At 45.8% G+C, this 15106-nt stretch overlaps 1 protein-coding gene across 2 annotated transcripts in view; it reads left to right on the forward strand.

Annotated features, from left to right (window-relative positions):
• Positions 1-15106, forward strand: part of KCNJ14 (potassium inwardly rectifying channel subfamily J member 14) — a 397058-nt gene that overhangs the window by 343235 nt on the left and 38717 nt on the right. For both annotated transcript variants that reach the window (XM_069637125.1, XM_069637130.1), the window contains exon 2: positions 5077-5945. In XM_069637125.1, the coding sequence (XP_069493226.1) occupies positions 5208-5945 (738 nt within the window). In that variant the 5' untranslated portion in view covers positions 5077-5207. The remainder of the gene's footprint in view (positions 1-5076; positions 5946-15106) is intronic.

The following is a 15106-nucleotide window of genomic DNA, read 5'->3' on the forward strand; positions in this document are numbered from 1 at the left end:
TGTTTGACATTTTGTTGCTCACCCATTTGGCACAGATTGCAAAGACCCTCCACCACATTCGCTTCGTTCATAATGCGCTGTAAGTCTGGAGTACTGAATAAATTCAAGCAGAACCTCAGAAAATCCGCCCTCCATTTTGAATGTGGAAATTTTCTTAAATAGGGCAATACATAACCAAGTGTTTTGTCATTTACAGGGAAGTTCTTATAGGAGGTCATCCCAACAAGTGAGGTTCTTGCTAGGATCCAATCATTCAATCCCATTACCTTTTTTATCCTCAGGGGATTATCTATTACATCCTTTTCTGAGAGGTGGCAATTCAATAGTATCTCAGCAGCCTCAAGTTTGAACCCCATAAGAAAATAATTTTCGCCTTTCTCCATCATATTCTTAGTGTCCTCATATAAAGAGTTCTTTAGGGGCATATGAACGATCTGTAAACCATTATCCTTTTCCATTCGGCTTGACATTCGAGGGACTGTAGTCCAAATTCATAACGCAGTCTGGCCATTGGTAAGGAGCCCGGAAGATTGAGAAACTTTTTCCAGATGCTTCCTTCAATTCTTCCCCAATTGATCCTTAGTGCCCATCTCTCAATTTCAGTTACATATATTAAGGTTGGTACCACCTTAGCCTTTTAGAATTTGAAGAGTGGCAATAATGTGAAAGCGCAGTAAGAATGAAGTATTATTTCCATCTTGCAAGCGAGCTGACAGGCCTTGTGTTCTAAGCCAGCCTCCAGGACCACGATGGTCGGGTGAGATCAAATCGTGAAACCCAAGTACTTAGCCTTCTTCTCGACTGGTAGGCTTTGTCCCATCAGCTTCCATTTAAAGCCAATAGTATTTCTATTCATTGCCTGATTGTAAGACATTACAACCTTCTTGCTGGGGTTAATTATGAAATCGTTTGATAAGGCATAGCTTTCAAATGCCGATATCAAGCGCTGGAGGCCTACCGGTGAGTGGTGTATTAGAACCACATCATCCACGTAGGCCATCCCATTAATTCTCGTGGCCCCAATCCGCGACGCAGCTGGACAGTGAGGTTTTAACTTGTGCCAAAGATCTGCTATAAACAAATTAAATAGGCATGGGGCTACAATGCACCCCTGCCTAATGCGCTTCTCCGTAGGGATTAATGATGAGAGGTGGCCTCTTGAATCCAGTCTTACTTGGATTGTAGTGTTACTATGGAGGTGGATGAGGACTGATAATAGCCCCCCTGGAATGCCCCACTCCTTACATTTATGGCATGATTTGCCTCTATTTATGGTGTCAAAGGCCCTAGATAGGTCAATCTGGACACCATAAATTGGCAGGTCGTTCTTCCGTTAAGTGTTTAAGATGTTTAAGACTAAACCATTTAGTGTTGCCAACAGGCCCCTTCTAAAGCCTACCTGAAATTTGGAGAGGATGTTAGCTTTTGCTGCACTGTCGTCTAATTCCTTCAATATAATTCTTGAGAAGATTTTACTGTCGATATCCATTAGAGCGGTCGGGTGATAGTTGGCCATATCTTTTCGATCTCCTTTCTTCTATATTGGTATTACTAGGGCATTGTTCCACTAGGCCGGGCACTTTCTTATTTTTAAGATGTTATTAAACAAGTTGTTGAACAAGATAGTCGTCCAGCTACCCACAGACTCACGCATCATTTAATTAGTTAAACCGTTTGGGCCAGCTGCCTTAGATATCGAAGACGTACTTATCAAGTCTTCAACGTCTCCCTTGTTGAAATGGATGTTCCATTCGACATCCGGGCCTATTTCGCATTTTACTGAGATCTTTTCTCCAAGCCCGATTAACATTGTCACATTCACTGATGCAATCTAACATTGTTCTCCTCCATGTTACCGTAACCAATATTCATATTAATTAAACACAAATAATAGCTTTATTATGTTAATGATTATATTGCTTTGCAAGCCTACAAGCCTACATGGATTTCTACTTCAGCAATTCCATGTAACTGAAGCAGGTTCTTCTCTCAGAAGTAAGAGGAGCCATGTACACAGTGTCAATAAATTGTATTTTACAATTTGTTAAAGGGAAGTTCGACATTAACATGTAATTTTCAAAAGTGCATGAAAGGTGGAAAGTTGCAAATTTCTCCAAAATGTTGTAGAGAGGTATTAAGGGGCATTGCCTCTGGAAAGCTGAGAGACATGCACATTGGCATATTGTGCAGTCACATGCATCTCTAATAACATGCTGCTATTCGCTGTCTACAGTCGGCAAGAAGGGTGGAAAATAATATCATCTTTATGCAGGTGCCACGTGTACTCACTTCTCTTCCTCATAAAGGGACAGTCTGCCTCCATTGTGCAAGTAGACATTGGAGAAGGGTCTTAAATTGCTCTGAAAGCTTGCAAAGACTTGTGTATAGGCGCGTTACAAATGCCATATCATATCATATCATATGTATTTGTATTTTTTTATTTTATATTTGATTTATAAAGCACTTTTAGCCAAAAGCGCTAATACAAGAAAAAAAGTAAAGGTGCAATCAAAGTGAACACCACATTCCGGATAAAAATCAGAACAGGGTAGAAAGATGAGAAATGTTAGAGAAAGCAGATAGAAGATAGGCTTTAAGTTTAGACTGCAAAATATGAAGGGAAGGAGATGAACACATAGGAAGAGGAGGGGAGTTCCAATGTATAGGTGCAAGAAGAACAAAGGAATGAAAGTGAGAAGACGCGCATGGAATTAGACGTGCATGGAATTTTAGGAACAGTGAGAAGAAAATGATTCTGGGAATGCAGGGGCTGGGAAGGGGAATCGAATGAGATAAGCGAAGAGAGATAAAGAGGAGCTAGACCAAGGATACACTTAAAGACAATTGAAAGAAAATGACAAAGGAGACGATGTTCGGAAGGGAGAAGAGACATAGACAGTAAAGAAGGATCGAGAAGGAAGAGAGAAAAGGAGGCGAACAGAGGAGTTGGAGACAGAGCGAAGAGGGAGAAGATGGGAAGCAGAAAGGCCAAAGAGGAAACTGAACAATAATCAATATGAGAGAAGACCAAACAAGAAAGAAGAATCTTAGTAACATGAAAGGAAAGATAAGGTCGGGCATGGTGAATATTAAAAAGAGCATAGCGACAGGATCAAGCAGTGGAAGGCATATGCAGAGAAAAGGGAAGAGAGGGGTGAAAGATTACCCTCAAGTTACGAGCAGAAGAAGAAAAAGAAAGTGATGAGGGGAAAAGAGAGGAAAGGAGGAGAAATAGTAGGAGGAATCATAGCACCAGGAAAGAATAGAACCTCGGATTAAGATGAAGCAAATGTCAAGACATCCAGTTTTGAATTGTGGAAAGGCAGTTAGAGACAGTAGAGTATAGCGTGCCGTTAAAAGGAGAAAAAGAAAACGTGGTTGTCGTCAGCATGAAGATGAAAAGAGAGGTTAGAATGTGAAATAAGAGCAGAAAGAGGGGTAGTGTAAAGCGAGAAAAGCAAGGGACCAAGGACAGACCCTTGAGGGACACCATAAAGAAGAGGATTAGAGGAAGAGGTCTGGGAAAGATAGGAGTGGAACCATTTAAGAACCGGGCCAGATTCATTATATTGTGGTGGATTTGAAATTAAGGGAAGGGAGAAACAAATAGGTCTTAGGGGTGCAAGGACACGGGAAAGGAGCTTGAAACATGAAGAACTGGTGGTCGTATAGCGATATTTATAGAATATTAGAATGAACATGGAGTATGCCCAACATACACCTAAAAGATATGTAGAAAGCTGACGTGCACTGCTTTATTATGAGCATTTACAAGGCAATTACTTCATATTGTATTCCTGTTATTATGAACACAGCCCATAGCAGTTCTAATCCTATATGCCATTTGCTGAATTACTTCCTGGCCCATACAGGGCCACTGCTCCAACGAGCTGCACTGGGATAGTTAGATGCCATAGCTTATCTTATGTTATGTGAAAATACATTTACCTGCACCCTTCAACCCCATAGTGGACTTACAACACCAAGTCTTACCCAGATGGTGGCGTTCTGTCCAGAACGCAGTCTGCGGAGTAAAGAAACTGGGAAAGGGGTGAAAGGATCAGAGAATGGGAAGTAAGATAGAAACAAACAGACACATGGAAAGGCTCAAGGCTCTTGAAGAGGAGGGTTTATGCTTGTGGAAGTGGGTATGTATCTTAGATGTCAGTAATGGATAGGAACTGTTCTTGCAGTTATCACGTTTATGCACAGTCACTGAAAAACTGGCTTAGCCAGACTTTTTTGCAGCGCCTTATGGATTCAATAACCAGAATTTGAATATTGGTGACTGCACATACAGTGCCAGAACACAGTAGTTATCCATATTCCTCATATTAAAGTGCTGTAGTCTTCCCTGCTAATGCATGGTTTCTGCTTGCCAATGTGCAACTTGATTATTGAATGCAATGCCGCACTATGGTCCGTGCCATCAACTTCTCGTTAGCACTTAGAGGCCATGCAAAAGGCAGCTAAGCACTTTACAAGTTCCACATAACATCCCATACATTTGAGCGTGATCCTTGCAGAGGCCTAAATAATCACTGCCTCGCACAACAGTGATGTCTGGGCCTGCGAGAAATACATGCTTAGTAGCATCAGTGCAAGATCTAACACTATTCTTTCTGACTCCTGCTCTGCAAGGTCAAGAAGTACAGGAATCAAAGCATTATATTGTACCCACCACGTGTACATCCCTACCCACTTGAAATGTTCCCTGTGCGATATCCCCAATATGGATCTAGTTCTTCAATTCTTTTCGAAAGCAATGCCTGTAACCTCACTGAGATCAGGAACATTGCCATGAATGAAGAGCTTTTTAAGAAGCTTCATGATTTGACAGAGAAATGTATCTTAAAGTGTGCATTGAGCTAAGACATTTCAGAACAGCAGAAAAGTTACAATAAAGAAAATTGCAATAAAAGGATTGTGATAGGGAAAGTGGGGGAGGGCATAGACAAGTGTGAAATTGTTCACCCCTAGTCATAGTCTTCAAGATGCACTTAATAGCTGAATTCATGTAAGAAATAATGTATATGTAATTGTGTCTATGTTGTTTCTCTCCTTCATTCTCTTTAGGGTCCAGTTTCATGTTACAACATTATGAGTGACTGCCATCGGTGACCTAGCTGGACGCTAGATTTCTGCGGCCTTTTCCCACCAACTCCAGGCTGGGCAGCAACACAATCATTCCACGGGGCCCCCTGGCAATGGGGGTGGCCCGTGCGATTCGACGGTTCAGTGCCAGCGCCGAGATCCCTGATCAGTTGCGGGAGGAGGAGGAGTCAGAGCTGACCCAGAGGATGACGCTGACAGCCTACCGCAACGGCAAGACACACTCCAAGCCCAGCCGCCAGCACAGCCGTTTTGTGCAGAAAGATGGCCACTGTAATGTCCACTTCATCAATTTAAGTGAGAAGAGTCAGCGATACTTGACAGACCTATTTACCACCTGTGTGGATATCCGCTGGAGGTGGATGTTCCTCATTTTCTCATTGACCTTTATCATCTCGTGGCTAATCTTTGGCTTATCCTTCTGGCTTATTGCTTCCCTACACGGAGACTTGGCTCCTCCGCCAGATGCATCATCTGAAGATAGTCCTCCTCCACCATGCTTCTTCCAGGTCACAAGTTTTATGGCTGCTTTCCTGTTCTCACTTGAGACACAGACTTCCATTGGTTACGGGTTCCGGGGTGTGACGGAGGAGTGTCCCTTGGCTGTGTTGACTGTGGTGCTACAGTGCATCGTTGGGTGCATTATCGATGCTTTCATCATAGGCGCCATCATGGCTAAGATCGCGAAGCCCAAGAAGCGGAATGAGACTCTGGTTTTCACCGAAAATGCTGTGATTGCCATGAGGGATGGCAAACTCTGCCTCATGTGGCGTGTGGCCAACCTGAGGAAGAGTCACTTGGTGGAGGCCCACGTCCGAGCTCAGTTGCTGCAGGTAACCACCTCTAACCTGTTCTAGTGTGTGTGAAGTCTAGCAGCCAAGATTCCCTTCTGATATGGCAAGTGTATTCTAGAGGGTGAGTGGCTTACAAAACTTTCTGAAATAACCTACACATTTAAATGCATTGCTTGCTGTCAGAGTATAATTCAAATGAGAGAAATTCATCGGTTATATTTTATATGCATTCAGATGAATTACATCTCCTTCCTCTGATATTCTTGTTTTGTCAGAGAAAAATAACCAAATTGCAATAATACATAAAGATACAATCTTGCCACATGCATCGAGGTTTCAGAACCTGGTGCCTAACTGAATAAAGCTGAGGGTCTTTAACACATTGGGATGATTCATATGTAGCAGGTCTAGTCAGCTCTGATCTCTTGTTTAAATATAGGTATGACCTCGTTCTGAATCATGGCCACTTCAGTGCTATTCACATACTATTATTGTGTTCAACGTTTTTCTTCTTTATAGCTCTGATTTATGCCCTCCTGTTTAGCTCTGATTATTTCTATATTTCTAGGCTTTTCTTTCAGTTTATGACTGATACTACTTTCCTGGCAGCCATCTGCTAGGCATCTATCCGATACCAACCACTGCCGTACTGGAGGCCATTTTGTTTTTCTATTGATTGGCCCTTATATCCTTCTCAACCAGAAATCAGGGCTGGGGCATTTCGGCCTCATTCTGAATCCCAGCCACTTCGTTGCTTTGCACATATAATCTTTCCAATATTGTCCTTTTTTGCATCTCCATAGCAATGATCATTTCCATATGACTAAGCCTTTCTTTCAACGTATGACGGAAACTCCTTTCTTGACACCCATTTCATATGCACCTATCTAGTAGAAATAGTTTGGTGAAAATATTTTGCCAACCACTGACTTGGAAGGCCTGCTTGTCTCCTTTCCAATCCCAGACATCGTTGACCGCGTTTTCACATTGAGACGCGAGTACATGAATGACAATGAGGTAAATGCCAATAGTGGCCATTGTTTCGCCCTTATCATGGGGAAAATAACCTATTGCTCACAGTCTTCACTTTAATTTCTAGATAAGGCAAAAAGCATTTAGCCCTAACATTATTTGGAGTTACTTTGCAGCCAATGTTTTTGATCTTTTGAGCCTAACATTTTAGACTGTTAGCTTTGCCCTCAGGGGGTGTCGGACATCTTTGCACCTTTTTTCTCTCTCTTTTTCAGTATTCTTTTTAACAGGTTCTCCATAGGATTCATAAGGATGTATAACAGTATAGTGGCGGGGAAGCAGATGAATGGGCGGACCACCCCCTATTTAAAAAGTCATCATAAATACGAATTAATGCTGTTGAAGTAAATTACGAGGTCATTTGCTTCGTCAAAAGAACATAGAACCTTTTTTTAAACAGATTACAGTGCGATTCATGCATTCTAAATAGAACTCCCCTGCAGGTGAACATAACCCTTTCTATTCTATCCATACAGGTATTGGCTTTGATGTGTTTGGCTGCAGCGTATGATTGCCATTGTTTCTATTATGCACAGGAAGCGCTATTGAGACCCTTTAAAACAATTGCAATTCCTTACAATATGATTACATAAAATGCACACACATGCACACCAGATCTCGCCCCAGCCATACAGAGCCTGACCGCCATTACAGGTGCACTTTCAAACACCAGGTCAGCAACTAAGCATGTCGCCCTCAATTCCAGGATTGTGAGTATCATAACTCCTTATCTCTTGGTTACCGTCAAAATCTAGCTACCAGAAACCACTGTACCTATGCTTGGCTTGGAGACCTTCCCAAAGCTTTGGTACATCATTACCCTCAAAAACAATGAAACAGGACAGGGTGGCGCAGCAGCAATCCTTCTCTGTGAATAACCAATCATCCCTTCATTAGGCCCTTTGAATATCTCCTAGTAAAGGCAGACTTCCTCCATGCTCGGGCGCACAGAAAACCCCAACCCTCCTTCTCTACTGGCATCCTGGATCTTACAACCTACATGCTGACAAAATGCTCCTTCTCTCCAGGTGGCTTCAATATCTAAATTGGCGACCCTTTGTACTACTAGACACATGGAGTAATTGATTTACGCAAACTGCTAATGACTTCCCAACACGCTGTCACCTCAAGACATGATGTTTTCTGTTCAGAGTCTAGGACCACCCTTTTTCCAGATTCTTATCCTCCTAATGTCTAAGACTCACTTCCTTCACTTGGTGAGATCCTGTCCTGGCTACCTTCACTATTTCGGGAACTTGGTGGCCCTGTCACAATCTGCAACGTCAAATTTAACAAACCAAGAAACAAGGCAAAGTTACATTCTTGTAATCCTAGTTCTCCTCCATTACATTAGATAGGCATTCAATGATAACTAGATAAAATAATTCCTGTCACTTTAAGGGAGCCAAGATCATCCAGTATCCCATTATGCAGTGCTGTTATGGTTAGGGGCAGGCAATGTTTTTGTGAAACTGACTACATTGACTGCGTTGTTCTTTTCCTTTATGTCTTGATTTCTCACGCAAGACGGTTGTGTTTAGGATTTAATGAAGATACCCTTGTGCAGAACAGTTCAATTTCTTTAGTGTGCTGTTCCCCAGCATGCATGTCTTTGCCACAATGCTTTTGCATTGCGACTCTTAGCACATCGGTCCCGTGTTCTGTTGTGGTTCCTTATGCAAGCTCCATGCGCTCCCAGAAAAAAACCTAAAACATGCCCAATCCCATGTCTTGGGCCTGTTTTCCAGGGGCGTTGTGCCTTTCTTTTTTCTCTTCCGCCCAAGCTCATTTTTCATGCGAAGGGAGGATGCCCTCCCTTCACCACCCTTCTCACTGCCTCCATTTCCCGCTGGCAAACACCTTGCTCCACGTGCACACAAACCTGCCACCTTCAACACCCACACCAGCTTCCTGCCCCCGTACGCAGACCCTTTCCCACCCTTCTCCAACGTGCACGGTTTGTTTCTGCAAAGCAAGTGCGTTGCGCTAAAAACCTGCACTGTAATCACACTGGACTCTAAGGTGCGAAACTAGAGTTACACAATGTGAAATCTTCATTCATATATTGAAAACATTACAGACAGGGCTTTAAATGGGCCGGGGCTTGCCGGGGCCGAGCCCGCGCAGTCTCCAGAAAAGGCTCTCGAGCCAGGGCCCTCCCGGGGCCCACCCCCAACTAGCCTCAGCCACGCCGACACCTCAGGCAGCCTCAGGCAGCCTGTGTAGCCGAAGCGCTGTACGGTTACATGAGCTGCCTGCAGGTGTCAGCACTTCGGTTTAGAAAAAAAGAAAAGGCATTGCCTTTTATTTTTTTCTAAACCGAAGCACTGACAACTGACAACTGCGGACAGACTGTGTAACCGTCTCTTCAGATGCATGGCTTCCTGATGAAACGGGAGGAGGGCGGTAGGGCTTGGCTCTGAGTAAAGAGTTATAAGGCAGCAAGAAAGCCCTTTAACCAGCCCTGCTCCTGTTTCTGAGTACAGAGCCATCCTGTAACAGACAGAACTTTCACTCAAGGAGCCCGTGGTTCTTAGCCACGTGGCTTCTTGAATGAAAGGGCTGCCTGCTGCGTCTGAGAGCTGGGGAACACTTGTGTCACACCTTTGGTGTGCCCAGCTCCTCCTTTGGTACCAATGGTAATAATGCCAGTGCGCCCCAGCTCCCCTGCTTTCTCCAGCCCCCCCTTAGGTGAAGAGGGTCTCTTGTTAGGGGCATGGCCTAAGTACGCAGGTATTTAGGTCACGACCCTAACGAGAGCCCCCACCCTTCGATTTAGCATCCCACTTCAAGCACTGACTAAAAATATGAGCAAGTCCTTCTGTTCGGGAGGAAACCTTAGGAATAAGGAAAATACATGAAGTAGAAGTACCACGGCCTGAACAGCTCTTGTAGGGAAGCTTGGCTTACCAGTGCATCTTTCCTAGTATCTGAGACCAGACAATAATGCCGGTAAAGATGTGAACACTGTTCCAGGCAGCTGCTCTACTCTTTTCTGAAATGGGAGTATTATTAAGGAGGACTGATATGTCTGCTGTTCCTCTTTTGATATTAATTCTAGGTTTTTGTAAGTGGTTTATTGCCTTGCCGATTTGGCCAAATCCAGGATACCATCCATCTCCATGTCACTATGAATAGTACTCAATAATTTAGAAAGATCCAGGATACATCCATTTCGCCATGATTTCTGCTCCATAAATTAGAAAGAGTTATTTCGGTTTCCTGATCTCCTACATCTTTTCTAGGTGGTAACAAAGGGCCCTCGTCACCCGTAAAGGATGTAAACACTTCTTAGACAGAGAATGAGGATTGGGATTTTAAGGAGGAGCTGGTTTGGTTGATGTGAAAGTCAGATGCGACGCTGTGAAAGTATCCAGAAAGCATTAAAAAAGGATTGTCTCTTGTAATGGAAATTTGTCCATGGTTTGTGGGCAAACTCTCTTCTTGCTGATGTGATAACATGTACAAAAGCCACCTTCAAAGAAATGCTGCAGCTCTGACATATATACACAAGGAAGGATAACGCACTACCTTTGTGTAAAAGACTTGGTAACAGCAGAAATGCATGACAGGCTAAGTTGTACAAGTTAAACATAATTATTAAAAAACAATCAAAAAATAGTTTTGGTGAAGACTGTGGTTCAGGTATTGTAGAATTGTCACCATTGCATGTATGTGCTACAACTCTCAGCCTGTTGAGGAATCTGATGTCACTCTAACACGCAAAAGTTCCCTTATAAAAATATTAATCAATTGATATGATATGATATGATATGATATGGTATTTATAACGCGCCTATACACAGGTGTTTCAAGGCGCGACGAGGCAGGGAGGGGAGGAACAAGGGGAGACAGACAACGATCCTACTAGGCCAGGTGTCATTCAGATCGCGCAAGTGCAGGGGTGGGGGAGGGGGAAAAGTGCAAGGGGAAGGGGAGGGGGGGAAGTGCAGTACAAGGTAAGTGGCGAAAAGTAATAAATAAATAGGGCCAGCTGGTGGCAAGTGCAAGATAAGTGCAGAACAAGTGCTGGGGAAGGGGGGGGGGCTGTAGGGATACAGAGACAGTCCCGCAGTGCAGAGGGGTTCAAGGGCATCAGTGCAAGTGGAGAGTGGCTGGGCCCAGGACCGAGGCCGTTTAGAGTGGTCCAGTTTCAGGTTCAGTGCAGTTTCAGTGAAGAATTAATTTGCTGTTCAGCAGGGGAGAGGGAGAGAGAAAGCAGAAGCAAAGAGGAAGGTTTTGAGGTGCTTCCGGAACCGGAGATGGTTCTCCTCAAGTTTCAGGGAGGCAGGAAGGCTGTTCCAGAGGGGGGCCCCTGCCGCGGAGAGAGATCTACCCCCAGCTCGTTGCTTCGAGAAGCGGCTAACCATGAGGGAGTTGGAGGCGGATGAGCGAAGGGCTCGGGAAGGAAGATATTTGGGAAGAGAGAGTTGAAGGTATTTAGGACCCAGGCCCCAGAAGGCCTTGTGGACAATGCAGAGGGTTTTGAACTTTATCCTCGCAGCCACTGGGAGCCAGTGAAGAGATTTCAGTCCTGGAGAGATACAGTCCCTGGGCTTGAGGCCAAGGACAAGTCTCGCAGTTCTGTTCTGGATGAGTTGCAGAGGGCGGAGAGTGGAGGCAGGTAGATTAAGATAGAGGCTGTTACAGTAGTCCAGCTTCGAGAGAACCAGGGCTCGGGAGACAGTGAGCTTCTGGGGGAAGTGAGTGTTCACTCTGCTTCTTGTGACTCAGATTCCCATCAGATACGTCTTCAGTCAAATGATTCCTCAGTTGGCCTCTGGAATGTCAGTTTGTTTCCTAATATGCAGTTGTATCTAGAAAATTGATTCATAATTCACTACTGGACACATGACTCCATTTTCCAGTGTGCAGCGCTCCTTTAGTCACGTGTTCTCTCTGTATGCTTATTGGGCTTATGAAGGTTTCCCAACATGTAGCTTTTCTTTGGAGAAGCGGCCTTGTTCTTCACCTTGGAACCTGTGGCTCAGCTCACCAACATGTTCCAATTTTTAAGTCCAGTCTTGTCTCTGTTTGTGGGACTTGTGCCTCCCTTTTTTGGCTTACTGCACAAAAACCCAGACTCATTTAGAAGTGGAAAAGGTTGCTTTAATGTGACAGGCCAAAGCTTACAATTAAACGCTTACCTGTCTCCATGGCCTTACAAACTAAAGAAATATTTTAAACAACCAATTAAATAATTAAACATATTCCATTTTTCCCCAACAATTAAATAATTAAATAAAGCCATTTCCTCCCTAACTATCCCTTGGACCCTACCGTCTCCTTACCCCTTTTCCAGGCGTCCCGCTTTCTCCCCGGGGCCATGCCCCTCCAGGCTCAATACCTGTTCTCCCGTGGTGGCCCGCTTGTGCAAACAGCGCCACCCCATCCTTTCCCGTGTCATTCCCCCATTGTGCTTCCCTCCCCCCACATCAAAAGGGGCCATGCCCCTGGAGCCCAGAACCACTTCAATACCCCTCAGGCTCCCCTCTACACCAATCTCCCCCTTCCTATGACCTGCAGCCGGACTGACCTGCCACATCAGCAACAGAAATTTACATCACAACTTCACTAATGCCCCGACCTGTCACACGAAACTACCAACCCAAGACCCCTTAACAGACCAAAAAAAACCCATAAAAACTTGACCTGGCCCATAAACCCCCCCCACGCAGAACCCCAAGTACCATGCCCCCCCCCTTTTATAAAACCAGACCCCCGCCTTAACCAAAATGAAGGGGTGGGAGGGCGGGACAATCATCAAGTCCACCCGTCGCCTGCCTCCCGAACCTTCCCTGCCCTTAAATACCCTAAGGAGGCGCTCTGCCCCCCACGGCCACTCGCTGGCCGTGTGCAGCGCCAAAAACCTCCCCGGGGGGAAACGCTTCGCATTCCCCCCGGGACACCCATTTTGGCTTACTGCACAAAAACCCAGACTCATTTAAAAGTGGAAAAGGTTGCTTTAATGTGACAGGCCAAAGCTTACAATTAAACGCTTACCTGGCTCCATGGCCTTACAAACTAAAGAAATATTTTAAACAACCAATTAAATAATTAAACATATTCCATTTTTCCCCAACAATTAAATAATTAAATAAAGCCATTTCCTCCCTAACTATCCCTTGGACCCTACCATCTCCTTAACCCTTTTCCAGGCGTCCCGCTTTCTCCCCGGGGCCATGCCCCCCCAGGCTCAATACCTGTTCCCCCGTGGTGGCCCGCTTGTGCAAACAGCGCCACCCCATCCTTTCCCGTGTCATTCCCCCATTGTGCTTCCCTCCCCCCACATCAAAAGGGGCCATGCCCCCGGCACCAGAAAAACCCTCCCCCGAGGTGTTCTTTCTGCCCCCCCCAACAATTTTCCTACCTCCAACTCCTCAACCAATCTCCCAACCAAGAGCTCCAGTCCGCCAGATAATGATTGTTCCCCAAACCGGAAAGTTTACCCATCCTCTCTAAATCTCATCAATCCTTTCTAAACCATCTCCTTACGGTCCAAAACCTGTACTGACACCGATGTACAACATTCTACCATCTCTCTGTTTAACCCCTTCCTTGCCCGCTCTATCGGACCCTCATTTTTCGCTCCCCTCCCAACTCTCTGTGGCAAACACTTAGTCCCCCCCTACAGTTGCTTGCGGTCACACTTGTCAGACCCCTAACAAAAAACCCTTTTTATTTTCCTAAGAAGGGCCACACCCGTATCCCTTACCAGATCATTTTCCCCACCAAGACTAATCCCCCCCCCAACTGGAGGCCTATAGTTTCCCCCCAACCCCGCCAACATAGGAAGCGACTGATCCCAGCCCAGCCCCCCAAAACCCGGACCATCTTACCACAACATCTTATAGTTGCACCCCAGTTGCCTGACAACAACCCTTTTTTCAGCTTCTTACCCCGCCCACTTAACCCTAGAATGTCCCAAAACCAGATTTTCGACATCTGACCATACCTCCTAGCCGCATCTGAAAAAGAAATTACAAAATCACTTACAAATCAACAACATCCTAATGAATGCAACACTCCTGCTACCTACTGAAAAATTGTTATAACGACATTCCGTTTGACCCGGTCCCTGACATACCCTTTGTATCTCCCTTACTCCCAGCGTCCCAACCTATTCACCTACTCCTCTGAATGGCCCAGCCTGCTACCTTCAGATGCTGCACCCCTCCTAAAAGAATGAGTTACCAACCTCATAACCTTTCCCGCACCACTAGTAACACCTTCCTCAGTACCCTATCCTTTCTGGCCATCTCCTTAACCCTCCCCGGAAACACCCAAGGTCCTCTCCTACCTGTCCCCCTATATTTCGCCCCTTTCACCTAACCATTCCACAATACACCTAAACCCACTTAGCCCCCCCTTTTTCCCCTAACTATTACCCTCCTGCTCACCCTTGCCCCCCCACCTTCCATCACCTTATTAATTTGGCCCTGCGTTGCCCCCCCCTGCACCGGGGGCCCACGTGCACCCCCGTCCATGCAAGCCCTTTACTTTCTTACTCCCCTCGCCACTGCACCAGGGGCCAACCTGCACCCTCGTCCCTGCAGTCCCTTCCATATAACTAATCTTCAAGCTCCTTGAGACCATTACCCCTGTTTCCCACCTGCACCAGGGGCCCTAGTGCACCCCCGTCCATGCAGGCCCCTTTTCTGCCTTACTCCTCTCCACCCCCGCACCAGGGGCCCAACCTGCACCCCCGTCCATGCAGACCATTCCACATAAATTCCTCTTCCAGCACCTTGCTTCGTTGCTTCACTTTTTTCCCCCTGCTGCACCAGGGGCCCTAGTGCACCCCCGTCCATGCAGACCCATCTCATCACTTCCCCCTGCTGCACCAGAGGCGCTCCCGCACCTCCATCCATGCAGCCTGAAGCTTACTCACCTTCGTGCGGCAAGCGTGAGGGCTTCGCCACCGTCAACCATGCCCTCCAAACGACGGCCACCACCCCTTAACAATTTCCACAGTTACACCCCCCTGCGGCCCTCCCCCCCTTCGATTCTTCCCCCTCACCCCTCTCCTACCCGCTCTAATCTGCCCCCAAAACCTTCATCAAACCTTGTGCCCCCCCCTTATCCGATAAACTGAGCCCGACCTACCAGCACACCCCAATTCACCTGGCATGCAGTCCTTCCCCCCCACCTCCTTGCCCCGCTCCTCG

The sequence above is a fragment of the Ambystoma mexicanum genome, chromosome 1q (assembly GCF_040938575.1).
Source record: "Ambystoma mexicanum isolate Mex_15411 chromosome 1q, UKY_AmexF1_1, whole genome shotgun sequence".
NCBI lineage: Eukaryota > Metazoa > Chordata > Amphibia > Caudata > Ambystomatidae > Ambystoma > Ambystoma mexicanum.